General features: G+C 40.3%; 1 protein-coding gene across 1 annotated transcript in view; it reads left to right on the forward strand.

Moving 5' to 3' along the window:
• The first annotated feature begins 821 nt into the window (after positions 1 to 821).
• taok1b (TAO kinase 1b) overlaps positions 822 to 18,513 on the forward strand; it is a 19,779-nt gene continuing 2,087 nt past the window's right edge. Inside the window, exons 1-19 of the mRNA XM_068716056.1 lie at positions 822 to 1,438; positions 8,841 to 9,100; positions 9,656 to 9,727; positions 11,584 to 11,685; positions 11,802 to 11,847; positions 12,020 to 12,116; positions 12,223 to 12,336; positions 12,782 to 12,873; positions 13,404 to 13,497; positions 13,640 to 13,721; positions 14,763 to 14,930; positions 15,178 to 15,384; positions 16,038 to 16,172; positions 16,459 to 16,695; positions 16,819 to 16,947; positions 17,373 to 17,456; positions 17,571 to 17,690; positions 17,798 to 18,037; positions 18,158 to 18,370. Coding sequence (XP_068572157.1) covers positions 8,969 to 9,100; positions 9,656 to 9,727; positions 11,584 to 11,685; positions 11,802 to 11,847; positions 12,020 to 12,116; positions 12,223 to 12,336; positions 12,782 to 12,873; positions 13,404 to 13,497; positions 13,640 to 13,721; positions 14,763 to 14,930; positions 15,178 to 15,384; positions 16,038 to 16,172; positions 16,459 to 16,695; positions 16,819 to 16,947; positions 17,373 to 17,456; positions 17,571 to 17,690; positions 17,798 to 18,037; positions 18,158 to 18,370 — 2,364 coding nt within the window. The 5' untranslated portion in view covers positions 822 to 1,438; positions 8,841 to 8,968. The remainder of the gene's footprint in view (positions 1,439 to 8,840; positions 9,101 to 9,655; positions 9,728 to 11,583; positions 11,686 to 11,801; positions 11,848 to 12,019; positions 12,117 to 12,222; positions 12,337 to 12,781; positions 12,874 to 13,403; positions 13,498 to 13,639; positions 13,722 to 14,762; positions 14,931 to 15,177; positions 15,385 to 16,037; positions 16,173 to 16,458; positions 16,696 to 16,818; positions 16,948 to 17,372; positions 17,457 to 17,570; positions 17,691 to 17,797; positions 18,038 to 18,157; positions 18,371 to 18,513) is intronic.

An 18,513-nucleotide genomic window follows, 5' to 3' on the forward strand; every position in this document is an offset into this window, starting at 1 on the left:
ATTAAATGTGTTTCTGTGTATATAGAATAAACAAAGGCTTCAGCTACACAAATGTTTGCTTCCCTGATATAATCATAACATGATGTAAAACTGAAAGTACCTGAAATGGAAACATATGTAGCACACCAATGGATTTATGTCATTTGCCAAACTGTTGGAGACTGGGGTCTCCAACAGAAATTATGTATTGCATAATCTGGCATATGCCCACTTAATTCTTGAATCATACTTCATATTATATAACCATGTAATACCAAGTCATATCACGCCAGGTCATGGACTATAAGGTACTGTACACACCACATGATTTCATAGGATTCAGAGAGTGAAAGTTGACAGGTCACACAGAGGATCTAATAGTATTGTAATTAAATGTCAGTACAAAGTTAGACTGTATTGTTTTGACCACACTATTACTGTTATACTAGAAGAAATGGTGTTCTGATGCAAAACCCAATCTTCTCATCATACTAGGGTCAAGGACTGATGAACTGCACAATGTGGTCCCTGGACAACCAGTCCTGACATCTGTCATTGTTCTAGGATACATACAATAGTTTTTAACATTAGTTAAATGAGAGGCTATTTATAGTAGACACCAGATTAGGACTGAAACTGTTAATCAGGTTAGGAGCTCAGTGACTGAAAGTGCATAAAGCCAAACACAGAGAGAGATAATGTGCAATAGTTAATTATCCCCTGCTATAAAATGCACGTTGTTGACAGTCAATGTGTGTATGGTTCTCTCCATCCAGACCACAAACCTATGCTTGCATTTGCCGGATGGCACAGCAGTACCAAACAGTGGGATTAGGGAGGGGGCCACACTTTCCCTGCAGGATACAGCTAGACAGCATCAACAAGACTCCAGACCTGTCACACGTGTACTTCTCGCCTAAGTCAAAGCTGACTGTACCGCTACGACTTTAGGCTTTTCCTATTCATTAGCTCATTGATTCCTTGACGATGGAATGGAGGTGATTCTCATCGCCGCCATTTTTAGAGGAACTGCCTATTGAAGTGAGAAACTTTGCTAGCTAATGCCATAACGTTAGCAGCTAGCTGGTTGGCCGCTAGCTTGCCTGCCGTTGTGACAGTTAACGCTTGACAGTCGTCACTAGCTAGAGCAGCTTGCTTCACGTTGATGTAATTATTCCTGCGGCCGACCAGTGTTTTTGACAAAGATAACGGTTATTGCTTAAGTGCACAATTTAAGCTAACGTTAGACTTGGACGTCAGCGTGGCCGTATTTATTGGGTAGGGCAACTGTGTGGTTAGATGAGCGAATTCGCATTGCTAACTTATTAGCTTGCGATTTCACACTTAGATTTCTGTTGACTGCATCGCCTCGTCTGTGATTTTAGCGTCAGCCACATTCTCTGTTCAGAGTGACTGGATTAATCAGCCGCCTCAACCTATGTGGATTCATTTTAACCAGGTGAGTCGGTCGCTAACTTTAGCTTTCTGCTAATGATGGGTTCAACAACACGCTGCGGTGGATTTAAACATAGGTTAGCGAGCTAGTCAGCTCACTAGATTGGTAGCTACTCGACAGCTAACCAAAAGTTGCTGTCACAACTTGTATTAGTCTGTCGCATCGACACATTTTAGTCTTCAGTGATCCATTGTTAGCATACGGGTGTTTGTTTTGAATGCCAGGATAGCACATCAGCAAAATATATAATTGTGCGGGGAGCAGGGCAAGCTAACGCTAAACTGTGAGTGGTGTATTGTAAATAGTAACGGTAATGATCGCTCTGCCTAAGAAGCGTTAGCTAGCTACGTTAGCTTGCTAATCCGCTTTATGCAACTATCGTTGCAAGCAGTGCCACTCCCTCGTGTTTGTTTTTGTCCACTGTGGCTGCACGTTAAGTGAAACTCTGCTGTTGGATGTTTCTGTTTCTGAAGTTTGATTGTTCATCATCATGATTCACATCCTGTTCGTATAGCTATATCTGTGTGACGGTAGGTGACATTGATCAGGACTCTTTCTATGTCTGTCGCACGTATACGTCCTGACATCGTGATTACAAGCATCATTAGTCTGACAAGTCATTGTGATTATTATTGTGTCAGCGACAAGGAGAGCATCCATCTGCAGCTGATGGCTGTTGTTGTGCACCGACGTGAGTCGCATTCCTCAGTTTTCTGTGTTGATATTGCGTAACACTGGCTATCACTCAGCAAGCTAACGTTACTCTTCTGCTTAACTTATTCACGACTCAGTGGATCAGCACAACACAACGATTTAACATACCTCCTTTAATGTGGTTTCAAGTGCGTGATTGAACCACAAGTTTACCATTCACCCAACGTTAACCAAGACACTTCTCTGTGCCATCATCTGTGGGAGTGATCTGTCAACTTGTGATGTCCACGATTTGATGGCTGATATACCCAAACTCCTACACATGCTTTATGTAGTATGTGTAATATATACTGCTGTTTTATTGTTCAATAAGCACTGCAGTATTAGCAGCCCACCTATCTTTGTTGGTGTCTTTAGATCGCGATGAAGAGACTGGCCACATTATTAATGCAGCCTATGGCAGCTACAGACTTGTACTCTGACTCTGCTATCACAGATGTCTGCTAGGCTGCCTGTCCCTGTCTTCCTATGTTCTCTGTAACATATGCGGATCTGTACACTTTTCTATTGGTCACGTATACCTCTGCATGCTTGTCACAACAACAGTGCATTTACAGGCTGGAACAGTTCCCCGTCTTTACTTTCAAGGACTTGCTGGTGGCTGATGATGAGAGGTACGCAGCTGTTATTAACGTGATCACCTCATTGCATGAGAAGCCGATGCAAAGTTGTGTATTCTTGTGTGTCAGTGTTATATCAGGGGGTGCTGAATATGGGCACACTGCATAATGGATTTAAGTGTCTCCCAGGAAAAATGGATTAGACACCGGAGCAAAGCCTGCCCTGCTCTCTAAAGTCTAGATCCAAGTCAGTGACAGTCAGCCACTGCAGAACAAGTGCTGTTTCCACAATATGATTCACTGCAGTACTGCCACCATAACTTTATTTTTTTGTGATTTGGAATATGTCACTCAGTTATGAATCCATAGTATGGTAGTTATTTAGCTTACTGATTGTAAAACTACAAATTAGCATTGCTAATCAAATGACAGTCTATCCTCAGGTCTTTGCTGTGTGACATCTTCAGTGACATGGTAATTCAGAAAATGTGAGATAATAAAGTTATGGTCCTCTTCCTTAAAAGGAGTCAATAAGCTTCAGCTCAAGGTCTTTGATTGAAGCAGGCTGCTGAACAGTTGGATACCAATCACGTATTTGATGAGTCAGACTGGGAGAAAGAAGACAAGTGAGGAGGGGTTACACAAACGACATATAATGAGGGTCTGCATGATTTTCTGAAATTATAAGATGCACATTAAAGGTGCTAAATTTTACATTCAGAGCATTAATATAGCAACAACAATTTTTTGCTGTGTAAAGATGTAGTGAAGTAATAACTGTGTGTCTTGTTATCCGCTCTTTGTTTACAAAGGCCGGGCCAGCGGCTCATGCAGATGGTCCTCTTTTCTTTTTTGTTTTTACCCAAGTGTTTGTTGTTAAGAAGAAACTTGGTATGCTATTGATGTTTGGGACATGTGTTCCAACAGGAAGAGTGTAAATGGAGCTCAGTGAGTGAAATGGGATGGGTCAAATCCTCTTAGTGTTTGGTCATTCCATTCCTCTCCTCTGTCACCATCATCTTTATAGTACCACAAATTGGGATGTGTTGTTGTTGATGTTGGGTAGCTAGAGAGCTTTCACTTCCTCCACTCAGTGAAAGCCACACTCTGTAATCAGTGTGGGGAACAGGAGCATGGACACCCCACCCTCCGTCTTGGGGGATAGAAATGTAGTGTGTCATGTAAAGCAGTTTTAAGAACAGCGCACATGTAGGTCATGAAGTTAACATTGTCTCTGAAGGAACAGCTGTGATGTTGCAGTGTTTTTAATGGTTGTCTTTAAAGCAGAGATGCATCAAACCTGTCTTTTCTCCCTCAATATGTAATTTAATGCCTTAACTCAACATGTTTTATTAATAAAAAACATTTTAATGATATTGTTAATACAACGTTGCATTGTTACAATTTTAAAACAAGAGACAAGAAGTATTTCATGTGGACCAGTTACATCTGGATGATACATGATCGTTTAATAAGCTGTATCCGCTCTCTGCATTCCTATTTTGAATTATTTAGCAATTCAGCATTTAGCATCTTGCTGAAAGACATTTTTGAAAATGTGTATGACAGAAAATATGTAGCATTTTCTGAGAGTCTCCACAGTGTAAATGCTCTGCACACCCACACAGGTGATATCAGTTATTCTGGTTGATGGGATCTTCTTCTCAGGTCGACATTAAAGGTTGAAGCTTTGCTGAGATCAACTCCATGTACCTTTTTTAAAAAAAAAAAATTAAATTAAATTTTTTTTTATTAAAAGAATCATTACGGGACATGTTGTCTTGCCTCAGCAGGTGCAGCAAAACCAGAGTTAGGGAGACGTCAATCAAGTACAGTATGCACAGAGGCCAAAATAACTAAAACTAAAAACTATAATTGTAGTAAATCAAAATAAGAACCGGGACAAAGAAAATCAGTATTACATTTGAGTCTCATTACTGAGTGTAACTTGAATGGTTTTATGTAGTTGTAATAGATTTTAACAAGTGAAATCATACAGGAACTGGGATGGATGAATTATATTACTCTTTTGTATATCTCTCCTATCTACATTTATTTCTCTGCATTTGAATAAATCAGCAGATAGCAGGGTTGCTACTCTGTGCAGCTAAGAGAATTCAACTATGGGGATCAATAGAGTATTTGATTATTTATCATCCCTCTCCATTTCTTTCTCCCTCTCTTCCTGTCTGTGACCTGCCTTGCTACTCAGCTTGGTGTATTGGCTGCCTCTTCATTAGGCTCCTTGGTGATTTTACAGTGCAGAGGAAATCAATTCACATAATACACAAAGAGGGAATCCATTTTCTCGAGCAGTAAAGCAAAACAACTTTCAGTGCATTTCTTGAACACACTGTTCTTTGTGATAATGTGTGCTTGTGCACACATGGTTTGCAGTCCAGCCCATCACTTCCAGATTCAGTCTTATGACTTAGTTGTGTGTGTGTGTGTGTGTGTGTGTGTGTGTGTGTGTGTGTGTGTGTGTGTGTGTGTGTGTGTGTGTGTGTGTGTGTGTGTGTGTGTGCGCGATACCTGATTATATCTCTCTGTACACACAGTCCAACTTAGCCTAAGTCAAGTCTTGTCTATTTAAATTATTCTTTAAGTAAACAATGAAGCACTGGTAACAATCCTCTTTCCCATACCTAATAAAGTGGCCAGGAAGTGTATACTGTATATTATAATATATTTTCTTTTACTTTACAATATTATCTTACTATTACCAGCCAATAAAACAGCACCATTTTTTTTAACAACGCCACCTTTTCTGTTCATCATTAAGAAAATCTGCTGTTCTTTAGTAACTTATTTTTTTAATTGGTTATGCTTTTGAGTTATCCCTCCCTCCCCCTGTTGGTTTTATTGAATTATACAGTTTCATCAGGAAATCAAATGAAGGAACCAAGATGCTCTTAAGTACAGTTCTCTTTTTCATCAGTAAGCCATTCATCTCTTAAATCATGACTCTTTATGACACTGCAAAGGTGCTTGGCTGATGAGTGTGACTCATTTAAACCTATAAACTAAATATTCATAGCTGGTATTGTTTAAAAAAAATAGTGAAGACAGGCCATCATTGTCTTAACAGAAACAATAATTATCAAAACAGTCAAACAATTATCACAATAGGGCTATGTGTACATATTTATGCTACTTTGTGGCATTTGAATACAGTTAATAATGCTTAGTCATCTATTCATGGTAGTTGTACTAAGGAGACACATTTTAAAGGATGATTCTGTGTCTGGCTGTCTTATTATTGTCCACAGTTATGAGTGAAATCAATGCGTGCTGATTCAAGAAAAATATTCACGAGGAAGTGCAATCACATGTTAGATGGGAAAAGTCTTTAAAAAAAAAAAGTACAGAAAGCTTTGACGGCATTACAAACATTGATTTGTTGCTGCTGATGATCATGCTTTGTTAGTATATCATCAGTGTTGTTAGTAGTAGTCTGATTTGGGTGGGGTGAGTTAGTCAGTATGGTTTGTGCTAGGAAGTTAGTCATTTAGAGTACAGCAGTGATCTTTCACTGTCAACTCTACTTCTAAGCCTTTTTGCCTTTCACACAAAATGACCAAAACCTCAACCCATTGTACATTTACGATCAAGTCTCTCTGACAGTTAGTATATTAAATGTCAAATTCTTTAGAATGTGTACCGTTTATCTTAATAGCTTAAATCCATAATGTCATTTAAAAATAACGTTATAATTCTTGTCTCTCGGGAAAGTCAAGCAAGCCAGCCCTCCTTGCTTCTCCTTTGACTGTCTATACATCTGGCATATTCATTCACAGTGCTTAATTAAGACCTGCTTGAAAATTCATAATTTTCCAACATTAAGTCAGATTGGATGCCATTTCTATTAAGGCAGTGCTGAAAGCAAATGTAAAGTTCAAACTGTGATTTGTAAGGCTTTTTTCAACCTTTTTAAAAAGTCAAAGTTTGGTGTTGTTGGTCCACATGTAGCAGCCAAACAATATACATTACAATGCTTATCTTATAACACTGCAAGCATTGTGACAGAATTAGACAAAAAAAACAATGTCTCTCTGTTTTCAACACCAAAAGACAAGATTTCTGCTCGTGTTACTAAAGTTTGCTCACAGCAGCAGTTTTCTAGCTTCTCTCCTCTAAGATATGTGTTGTCCTTGAGGACTGTGTGTGTTGGTATACCAATTTTTTTTGTTTTTTTTCCTCTCTGTCAGCTGGATAGCTTTTTTAGCAGGGCGAACCTTGTGACATCAGCCAGCAGTGTGGTTTTTGTAGAGCAGGCTACCAGGCTGTACTGATAACTATAGCGGGTTAGATTAGCAGGGCTGCAGACCCAAAGATAGACCGAAGGAGGCAACTACTTTTTCCCCACTGGTTGTTTTTGTAATAATATCCATGTGGCGTTTAGGTGTGGAGGGGGTTACTTCCAATTTCTGACCGGCTGAAGACGAGACAAAGAGGTGAGGTTGTAAAAGATGGAGTAATTCTTTCAGGCTGTGTGTTGGTGGTTGTCTTTTGATAGGAAAGGTACAAAGGAGGGGAGAGGAGAGTGCTTGTGTATTTCCTTTCTACTCTTTAGATGCTCAAAATGTAAAAGTGTCTCAGATAACTAAGGGTGATGAGGGTCTGTTAAATAAATGTTGGTAAATTATAGATGTTAGACACATACATTAAAAGCTACAACCTCGACATGATTTCAGTAATTATTAACTTAATAATGCCGATGGGACCCAACAAGTACAATCAAAACATTTTAATTAAACAAGCATCACATGTACATCAGCGCAGTGTCACTTATACAACACAGTATACTGGGTGTTGACATGCTAATTTGTATTGAACCTAATATAATCCCCATTTGTATAACTCAGTTTTTAGTGTTTCCACAGTTTATTCCAAGGAAATAGTTTTAGTAGTTTGCAGTATAATGTTAGGTACACGATACACAATATGCATACACTCAGTTATGAGTATGTGACATGTACGCTCATGCACAATAATAATCCTACATGCATGTTACTAGACTTAACTAGAGCAAAATGTCTACAAAAGTACACAATTTGATCCCAGGTCCTCTAATTGATCATCCGATGCAGCTCAGACCTCATTACTGTCGGCCCCCCTCATAGCAGTGGACATGAAATCGATCCGTGAGCTGGGATATTTGCATTGCCCAGTCATTCCAGTAGCTTACATATCTGCAATAATTGCCAAAGCAATCTGAACCGATGCACGTGCGATGACTCTGCAATTAGTAGATTATATTAGGGTCAGCACTTGAAGGTGCGACTGTGACCTTTTCTGAAGCAACTTTATATCGCTGTCTTCAGCCAGTGTGATGTTGAATGCCACCCCGTTACATTTATTATTTCTCCATTCCAAAAAAACCCTTCTCAAATGCAATACAAAGGGAATTTATAAGTGCTTTAAGGAAAACTGGGGACATTATGTAGCCGAATACATTTTTTAATATTTGTATGTAGCCAAATTGTTTGCACGGTCATATAAAATATGACAGGCTGGCACCGGTCCACCCAATGAGAGAGTTGTTCTGGAGGCCTGCAGCCTCACTGTCCATTCCTGCAATGCCTTTTTTTCAGACTTATGTGTCACAGCATTTTATTTTCGCTTCATTTTGTAGCATGTTTTTGTTGTGTGTTGTGGTTGGAATGGATGAAAATCAGACTAGGGCTGCAACTAACAATTATTTTTATTGTCAATTAATCTTCTAATAATTTTTTTTGGTCTATAAAATGGTGAAGAATGTAGATTCAGTGTTTCCCAAAGCCCAAGACGATGTCTTCAAATTACTTGTTTGGTACACAACTCAAACATATTACGTTTACAGTCATAGAGGAGAAAATAGAACTTCAAAGCGATTAATCAATGATCTAAATAGTTGATGATTAAATCAAGCTTTGATAAAATGTGACTTTGGGTCAATCATGCTTTAGATTTAGTTTAAAGTTACAAGTTTAAAGTTGTGCTGAGGTTTCCTTGTCTCCTTTCAAAGTATGACCATTGACTTTTCATCACATCAACTGAACAAATGGACTCTTCTTCATACTGTGCTGGATCGGGGTGTTTGATCTGGTCTAACAGCTCTGTCTCTTGCTCTCTGCTTCCTGTCTATCCAGGTGCCCATGTGCTGGTTCCTTCGGCCCATCAACTACTGCAGATGAATCTTCAGCTGCTTTGGCGTAGCTCAGCACCCAGATAGTCCCCATCCCCTTTGCGTGGGTGATAAGGGACTACATTAACCAGGATGCCCTCCTCTGTAAGGGCGGGGAGCCTGAAGGATCCGGACGTGGCCGAGCTTTTCTTCAAAGACGACCCAGAGAAGCTTTTCTCTGACCTCCGAGAGATTGGCCATGGCAGCTTTGGAGCCGTCTACTTTGTACGGCAACTTCATCTTCACACTGACTGATTTTAATCAGGGTCATGATCCGTTGAATACAAGAGATGTTTATTCTGTAAAGACAGATTCTACACAGGTGGAGTTGAAGTGGTCAATTGTATGATCCAAATGTGTCTCTATATTTCATTAGCTGCCGTATTCCTTTCTGTGAATGATACAGTAACTCAAGGCTACTTGACTTGCCAATTAAAGATAGCAACTGAGTCAAGTATCGCTTATATTTTCTTTAGGTACATCAGTGGGCTTACAATGTGCCAGAGTTTGTCTCAAAATTCTTCAATGTGTAGCTAATTCATTATAGAACAGAAACAATTTAGATAAAGTATTTTTTGCCAATGCAAATTAAATTTAATAGCACCACGGTACAGCGGAGTAAACTAGCTTTTCTGATCTGACTCTTGCTCTTGAGCGCTGCACACAGTGTGGTTCAAAAAGTACAAGAGGTCTTGAAAAATGACATCCTTGATGAGAGAGTTAGATATAGTGTATGTTATGTTTGAAATGTGTACTGACAATTTACTTTTTGTTTCCAAGGCACGGGATATACGCACAAATGAGGTGGTGGCAATTAAAAAGATGTCCTACAATGGCAAACAGTCTAATGAGGTGAGACATTGTTTTTATTTATTATGTATGTTTGTATATTACATTCACACATTACAGTGTCAACTTTGAATTATTTACCATTGACTATATACATATTCTAAACTTTTTGTGACTTTTGTGCGCTGTAATACACCTCACATAAATATACCTACTCTTTATGTTGTACTCGGGCCACAACTTACATTCTGTCTAATGACCAGAGAAGTCTGATTGTATAGAATAGACTTCTATCTTGATTTGTTACCGAAGTAAACGTGGTAAACATGAGTTTATGGTCTCAAACGCTAGTTTCAAGACTTCTTCAATACAGCATGCTGTTCATTTAGTAAATTGTGGTCTTATTTAGAGTATATTAGACCATAAAGCTGATTATGCTTTAGGGCTTAGCTACCTTGTGATTAACAGGTCGCTACTATGGCTTTGTCCGGTCTGGGAGTTGTCTGTGTTTTTGTCTTACACCCTCTTTAACCCTTTAACAGTGTATTTTCAGTTCATAAAAGTTAACTATAACATTTTATATACTCAGCATATTAACATATTTAGCGTTCGACTGTATCTAGCTCCACCCTCTTGTGTCCCTTCTGGTTGCAATAAGCCAAGATGGTGATGGCCAAAATTCAGATTTCGAGGTTTCAAAACGGCAGTCCACAAACCAATGGTTGACGTCACGGTGACTACGTCTACTTTTTAAATACTGTCTATGGTTATACCTTCTGTGCCACGTTCTGACAGTACAGGATCTTGATATACAGTACGTATATCTTTTGCTAATGTTTGCAACCAGATATGAAATGGTATAAAAATTTCATATCCCGATTATTGTGACCAAAATTATCAGGTTATTTGTATTATTGTGGTATTGTTAAAATGTGCTGAAAACATTTTTAAAAGTACTGATACAATTATTATTATTATTATTATTATTATCATTCTCTCACTGATACATATGCACACTGTCTATCTTCTGTGTTGCAATTGAGTAATTGCAATGAGCCCAACAATAAACATAAATACAGAGAAGTCTAGAGCAAGAGTCAACCCTCGTTTCAGAATGGCTGGTCCACCTTAAAGATCAGTCCATTTTAAGGTTAAGTTGTTGCTAACTTCAGGGCTAACCTTCACTTTAATCCTTTAATCAGCAGATAGCAAGCGAGACACAGGAACTTCGCTTGGGTCTTGAGGAGTTGTGACATTCACTCACCGAACAAATAGCTTTAAACTGTACACGCACTGCTACATTCACAGCTATAACGTTAACGTTAACTTCATCAGCACCATGTCTCTCTCCCTCGCTTGCTTGACCGCACACTTGCTAACATTAAGCACACAACCTACGCACGAGTTATTCCTTAAAGAATATTGCTTCTTGTATATCACATTTTAGTTTAAAAAAACACCTTAAAAATACATTTAAAAAAAACTTGTGGTAATCAAACACAGTTTTAATGATTAAAATTGTTATACTAACTGTCGGGAATTATGCAATGGTTTATCATGAAGCCGGCGACTGTTGCATTCCTATTTGAAACAAATTGTGACTGCTAATGTCTTTAATGAATAGCCACGTCAAACAGCTAAAGGTCACTCTTGTGCGCTCACGTTCAGGGTTGTCGTCCCACATACAGTTCACACCGCTCATGATTTCAGATTAGCTATAATCAGATTAAACATAATCTGTGAAGAGAACCACCTTTCTCCTATTTGCACTGAAAGACACTCATCTGCGCGCACACACACACACACACACACACACACACACACACACACACACATACATACATGCAGTCACCTCTAGTGCATAAAGCCAAGCGATGCATGGCGTGTTTTATGTTTAAGACCCTTCTCTATCCCAACAGAAATGGCAGGACATTATAAAAGAGGTGAAGTTTCTGCAGAGGATCCGGCACCCCAACAGTATAGAATACAAAGGTTGTTACCTCCGTGAGCACACAGCATGGGTAAGTCAACCGCTAACAGCAGTCGGTGACAACTGGACGATTATCTCACTCTGCAATGTGTAAGAGCCTTTATGAGTCCGTACATAGCTATTCACGACTTTATCTCTTCTTTCTAGCTGGTGATGGAGTACTGTCTCGGCTCAGCCTCAGATCTGCTAGAAGGTGAGCAGGTGTTGCATGTTTTTTTTGTGTTTGTGTGTCAAACAGATTTGACCCTTCAACAAGAGATGAACTGTAGGACTGACTGTGTGAGCCCGCAGCAAAGAAACACGGACATTGATGTGTCTTCATCAGCAGCTTTTGATTCCTGCTCAAACTGTTTTTCCTCCTCCAGTTCATAAAAAACCTTTACAGGAAGTAGAGATTGCTGCCATTACACATGGTGCTCTGCAGGGGCTGGCCTACCTTCATTCCCACAATATGATCCACAGGTGAATGCTTTTGTACATGACTTATATTTTTTTAGAAACCTGTAAACACTACATCTCCCATGTATTTCCCTGCTTTGACACGTGTATATGTTTTTCTCTCTCTCAGGGATGTGAAGGCAGGTAACATTCTGCTGACTGAGCCCGGGCTGGTCAAACTGGCAGACTTTGGCTCTGCTTCCATTGCCTCACCTGCCAACTCCTTTGTGGGAACGCCATATTGGTAAATGTAAACCGAAAGAATTCAATATAATATATATAATGTATATAATGGTAAATGTTGACAGTCTACTTCAAGACTGTAAAGAATATTTACTTATATTTGCATATCCACACACGAGTTAAAAGTGGCCTGCTGATGTATCCAAATGCTCTGCTGCTGTAGTTGTTGTATGCTCAGGATTGAGACATCATTTTCAGGATTATGAACTCTATTTTCAGAGAATTGTGTTTCTTTTTTTAGTTACTTATGCTTCTGAGAAAGTGCTTAGATAACGCCTTTTTAGTTTACAGGTTAATATAATTATAAATAAAACGTGAGCGTGACTGCGTATCCGTTAAAGTCTTCTCTCTCTCTTTTTATTTTTTTTTAATTTACTGTTAACCTACTTTTTTTGTCCTTTTTCTATTTCTCACATTCACTTATCTTTCTCCTCTACTACATGCAGGATGGCCCCAGAGGTGATTCTAGCTATGGACGAGGGCCAGTATGATGGGAAGGTCGATATCTGGTCCTTAGGAATCACCTGTATAGAATTAGGTAGGTGACAGTGTGTGTATTTTATCTTTTTAAATGGAAAGTGTATACTTACTGTATATTTGTCTGTGATACAAATGTTACCAACTTATTATGACCTACTGTCTGTTCTAAACACATGATTTGCTGTTGATTAACAGGTCTTTGAGTGCAAGAACTAACGCCAGTCACTACATTGTCTGACTACGATTTGTTTGATGGATTTGTTTTTTATTTAAGGTTCAGTTAAATCAGTCATGTTTATTATCTCCGGAATTGAAAAGGGCAAAACATTTTTTTCTTCTGAAACTTTAATTAAATTCAATTATATTTATTTAGTATCGCCCAAAATCATAAATTACAAATTTGCCTCATAGGGCTTTACAATCTGTACACATGCGACATCCTTTGTCCCAGGAAAAAAGGAGGGACCCTTCTCCCAGGATGGACAGAAGTGCAATAGATGCCATTTGTATAGCATGCTTACATATCTGAAAAAAAACTGTGATTTCATAAGAAGGAATACACACACTGACTTGTCATTTCTGTTCCAGCGGAGAGGAAACCTCCCTTGTTTAACATGAATGCAATGAGTGCCTTATACCACATAGCGCAGAATGAGAGCCCCACACTGCAGGCCAGTGAATGGTGAGATGCCATGCCGCACCACAAACATATGTATGAGCATATACTCATATGTTGTTCCTTTTGCATAAAATGGAGATGCTTACTTTTGTTAAAGGCTGTCTGTATCGGTGTCTTACCCTACATCTTGTCGTCTTTGTTTCAGGACGGATTACTTTAGAAACTTTATCGATTCTTGCCTTCAGAAAATCCCCCAGGACAGACCACACTCTGATGACATGCTGGGGGTAAGTGCGCGCACATACTGTACACACAACGCATAAACAGAGAGCAGGGTCAGTGTGTTAAGATGGGAGATTGACAAAGCCCTCTGGCGATGAATCTCTCTCTGATGTTTGTGCTCTGTTCTCTCCCCCATAAGCTTCTATTTTGATTCACTAATCCTCTACTTCCAGTTTCACACACACACACACACACACACACACACACACACACACACACACACACACACACACACACACACAACCAGAACATGCATAGACACACACACAGAGCTTGCTTTTGTGGAAAGAACACAGATGTAATTACTGTAGAGATGCGACTTCTGCATCCACTGTTAAGTAACTGAGCAGCTGTCACTTAGACCGCTAATGGACTCATTCTTACTAATGGAAGTTGTCCTTGGGGTACGAAAGCACTTCACACTGTGTCTTTCTTCTTTAAATGTCAACTTCCCAAACAATACTTGTTCTTAAACTAAATTCAAAGTGTTACAATGTTCAATGTTAAACACTCTTTAAATGCTTCTCAATGTGATTTTCTTTAGTTGGACTTCTGGCCCAACTTAACCTCCTAGTACATTGTGAATCTTAAAAAGAAGTTCTTCATACTACACAGTTTGCATTGATCACAGAGCCTGACAAATGTTGGCAGTGTTAAACAAACAGCCATACACATGGAGTAACAGTGTACGCTGTCTTACCTTAATACAGACTTTTCTTTCTGCAGTTTCAGCGCAAAACCATCCACCACATCATTAAATCCAGGGCTGTGACCAGATCACTGAAGCTTAAAGCAAATTCAGCACTCTGAGCTAACTGGGAGAGTTCCTTCTTGGGATATATTTGATATTTTTCACCCATTACATTTGTGCAATTTATTGCAAAAAAACAAGTTTACATATTGATCTCCTTATAAGCTCTGTCACTCCAGTAATGTTTTTAGTGTTGAGAACAGTCTTCTTCTTCTTCTTCTTCTTCTTCTTCTTCTTCCTCGTCGACTCTTCTTTTCATGATGCTCTGTCTCTTCCCTGTCACCCTCCTCTCCAGCATGCGTTTCTTCAGCGTGAACGTCCAGACTCCGTGCTGATGGATCTTATTCAGAGGACCAAGGATGCCGTGCGAGAGCTGGACAACCTGCAGTACCGCAAGATGAAGAAGATCCTCCTTCAGGAGGCCCACAACGGACCCACCGCAGAAGCTCCCGATGGAGACGAGGTGTGTGGATGCTTGTTTAGTAACTTCAATTTGTTTCAGTTTTTTTTAGCTCAGAAATACATTTGCCACTTTCATGACATTTTACCATGCTGAGAAAATAACCAAGCATGCATTGGTTTCTATGCATGTCTCTCTCTCTCTCTCTCTCTCTCTCTCTCTCTCTCTCTCTCTCTCTCTCTCTCTCTCTCTCTCTCTCTCTCTCTCTCTCTCTCTCTGTCTCTCTGTCTCTCTGTCTCTCTGTCTCCAGGAGCTGGAGCCAGGCGGAGGTCGAACGGGAACGGTGAACAGTGTCGGCAGTAATCAGTCCATTCCCAGCATGTCCATCAGCGCCAGCTCCCAAAGCAGCTCTGTAAACAGTCTGAACGAAGCGGCCCAGGACAGCCACAGCGAGCTGGACCTGATGGAGGGAGACCACACAGTCATGTCCAACAGCTCCGTCATACACCTCAAACCGGTGGGTAAAGTCACGCGGACACACACCTCTTTAGAGAAAGTATATAGGTGTATATTCATAATTTATTAAAGGGGCACTCCACTGATTTTTTTTTTACACATGAAGATGAGTTCATAAAAATGTCTGTGGCTCTAGTGGGAGCTTCGTGTATGCCATTCATTTATGACATACACCCTGTATTGCAAATTGGGGATGTCAAGTTAAAAAGACATGGACACATAAATGTTTAATGAAAGGTACTATTTAGGAATTAATACAGGAAATAAAGATCCAGTGTTTTGAGTTGATTCTGACCCATACTCCGGACTAAAAGTCAGGATATCTCAGGCTCTGCTGCATCAGTTTTGACCGTCCTTCTTTTAATCTCTTTCTTGCAAGCACCAAGATATGACCAGAAACAAAAAAAAACACACACACAATTTTTTTTCTTCATAAACAATGTTTTGGTAGAATGTTGTTTTCAAGTTAGTGAGAAGTTTTCTCACAGCAGTCTGAGACACCGTTTCGGTATAACACCGAGCACTTAACTGCTGTAATATATTTTCTGTTTCTCTTCTGTCTCAATCTCTTTCTCGCCTTATCCAATGCTTAATTTGAATCTGTGAAATACAGTAACTAAATAATATGTTAATTCTGCTGCCTTACGTCTTCAGGAAGAAGAGGAGAGTTTCTCTGGGGAGCCGGCAGCCAGCAGTGAACCCTCTGAGCCCCAGCCAACACCAGCTCAGGCCCCGAGGAAGCACTACCGCAACAGAGAGCACTTTGCCACCATACGCACAGCGTCACTCGTGAGAACACACTTGCTTACTCCTCCATACATCTCCCTTATTAACTGCATTTATTAGTGGCTGTATAAGAGAAAGGGACAGATATTTAGTGTGATATTTGACAAAAGGCCCGAAATGATTAGAAATGTTCCACATTTAACAAACTCTTTTAATATTGCTGTTATACCTACACACTTGAGTTGGATGTCTTCATCCCCATGTCATATTTTTATATTTTATAACCCTTTTCAAATAATATGAAGCCAAAGAGACTGCGCTGATTCTTACCTGCGTCTACATCCTGCAGGTGACCCGTGAGATGCAGGAACACGAGCAGGACTCGGAGCTGCGGGAGCAGATGTCCGGATACAAACGCATGAGACGGCAACATCAGAAGCACTTGATGGGCCTGGAGAACAAGCTGAAAGGGGAGATGGATGAGCACAGGCTGAGGCTGGACAAAGAGCTAGAGAGTCAGAGGAACAACTTCACCCAGGAGATGGAGAAGCTGCTTAAAAAACACCAGGCGGCCCTGGACAAAGATGTAAGTGGACAAAGGAAAAATATAGTGGTCGTACTTATACTGTGATATTCAACTGTTTTTAAAGCACGTCCCTACAACTGAAGCTTTTTTTTGTCTCCGACTCAATTTTGGTGTTTGGTTTAGCTGAAGACTTTTGCCAATGATGAGAAGAAGTTCCAGCAGCACATCCAGGTGCAGCAGAAGAAGGAGCTCAGCAGCTTCTTGGAATCACAGAAGCGGGAGTATAAACTACGCAAGGAACAGCTCAAAGAGGTAACACACTTGAACCGCACACATCTCCACCACATGATTACTACATGGTGACCACTACTGTGTACCCAAATCAGCTAAACATAGATAATGAAGTATATACTTGGACTTCTTTAGGTGGTCAACACCTGGAACCAGCTCTGCTCTATGTACTGTACGCGTATACCTAAATAATCTTTCTTTTGTTTTGGGGCTATGTTTTTGGTTTAGATAGTTTATTTCTATATTCTTGTGAAGAGTTTGCTGGACCCACTATACTTTTTGCATTTTTGTTTGAAAAAGGGATTTAAACAATTAATCAATTGCAAATTAGTCGCTGATTAATTTTCTGCTGGTTGAGAAATACATTAATTGTGTAAATGTCTGTAATATCAATAAGGCAATGCCCTGACATACTGAAATAAAACAAAATAACACCTGTGTGGCAGGAACTGAGCGAGAACCAGTCCACTCCCAAGAAGGAGAAGCAGGAGTGGCTGTCCAAACAGAAAGAGAACATCCAGCACTTCCAGGTCAGGAACTCTCAAACAATATGTACACTTGACAAGTCCAAGACCAATCAGAGGCCTGGCAATGAATTCACACCGTCTGCAGAATCTGTGACATTAACAGAACTTGATTCCCAGGCAGAGGAGGAGGCCAACCTGCTGAGGAGACAGAGGCAGTACCTGGAGCTAGAGTGTCGACGGTTCAAACGCAGGATCCTCATCGCCAGACACAACGTGGAGCAGGATCTGGCCAGAGAGGTACTTGGTCACACAGAGAGAACCAGCCACCACCACCCACTCTACTGTTTTTGATTGATTTGACTTATTTGATTGCTGTCAACCAGCATTTTCTCCTCTTGTTTTAGGAGCTCAACAAACGGCAGACACAGAAGGACCTCGAGCACGCCATGCTGCTCAGACATCACGAGTCGATGCAGGAGCTGGAGTTCAGGCACCTGGGGACGATCCAGAGGGCGCGGGCAGAGTTGATTCGGACCCAGCACCAGACAGAGCTCACCAACCAGCTGGAATACAATAAGAGGAGGGAGAGGGAGCTGAGGCGCAAGCATGTCATGGAGGTCCGACAGCAGCCCAAGAGCCTCAAGGTACGTACTCGTAAAAGTTTTTTGTTTTGTTTTTGAAACGGACCCTCTCCTCACTCTCACTGATATAAGACTTGCAGAGGTCAAGCTCCTTTACTCAACATTTTTAATTTTCCCTTTTAGTCTAAGGAGCTTCAGATTAAGAAGCAGTTCCAGGACACTTGTAAAACCCAGACCAGGCAGTACAAGGCCCTCAGAAACCATCTGCTGGAGACAACGCCCAAGTCTGATCACAAGGCCGTGCTCAAGAGGCTGAAAGAGGAGCAGACCAGGAAGCTGGCCATCCTGGCCGAGCAGTACGACCACTCCATCAACGAAATGCTCTCTACGCAGGCTGTGAGTACCTGGAAGAGAAGGCCTTAAGAGTTTACGAAACTAAAATACAAAAATGTTTCTACATTTAGTCACGGTAGTTTAAACTCACTGTTGATTCGGGTCAGTCATAGTTTTAAAAAATTCTCAGTACCAGTGCCAATACA

Source organism: Cebidichthys violaceus, unplaced genomic scaffold, assembly GCF_023349555.1.
Source record: "Cebidichthys violaceus isolate CVI_PGR_0920_01 unplaced genomic scaffold, fCebVio1.0.p SCAF_20, whole genome shotgun sequence".
NCBI lineage: Eukaryota > Metazoa > Chordata > Actinopteri > Perciformes > Stichaeidae > Cebidichthys > Cebidichthys violaceus.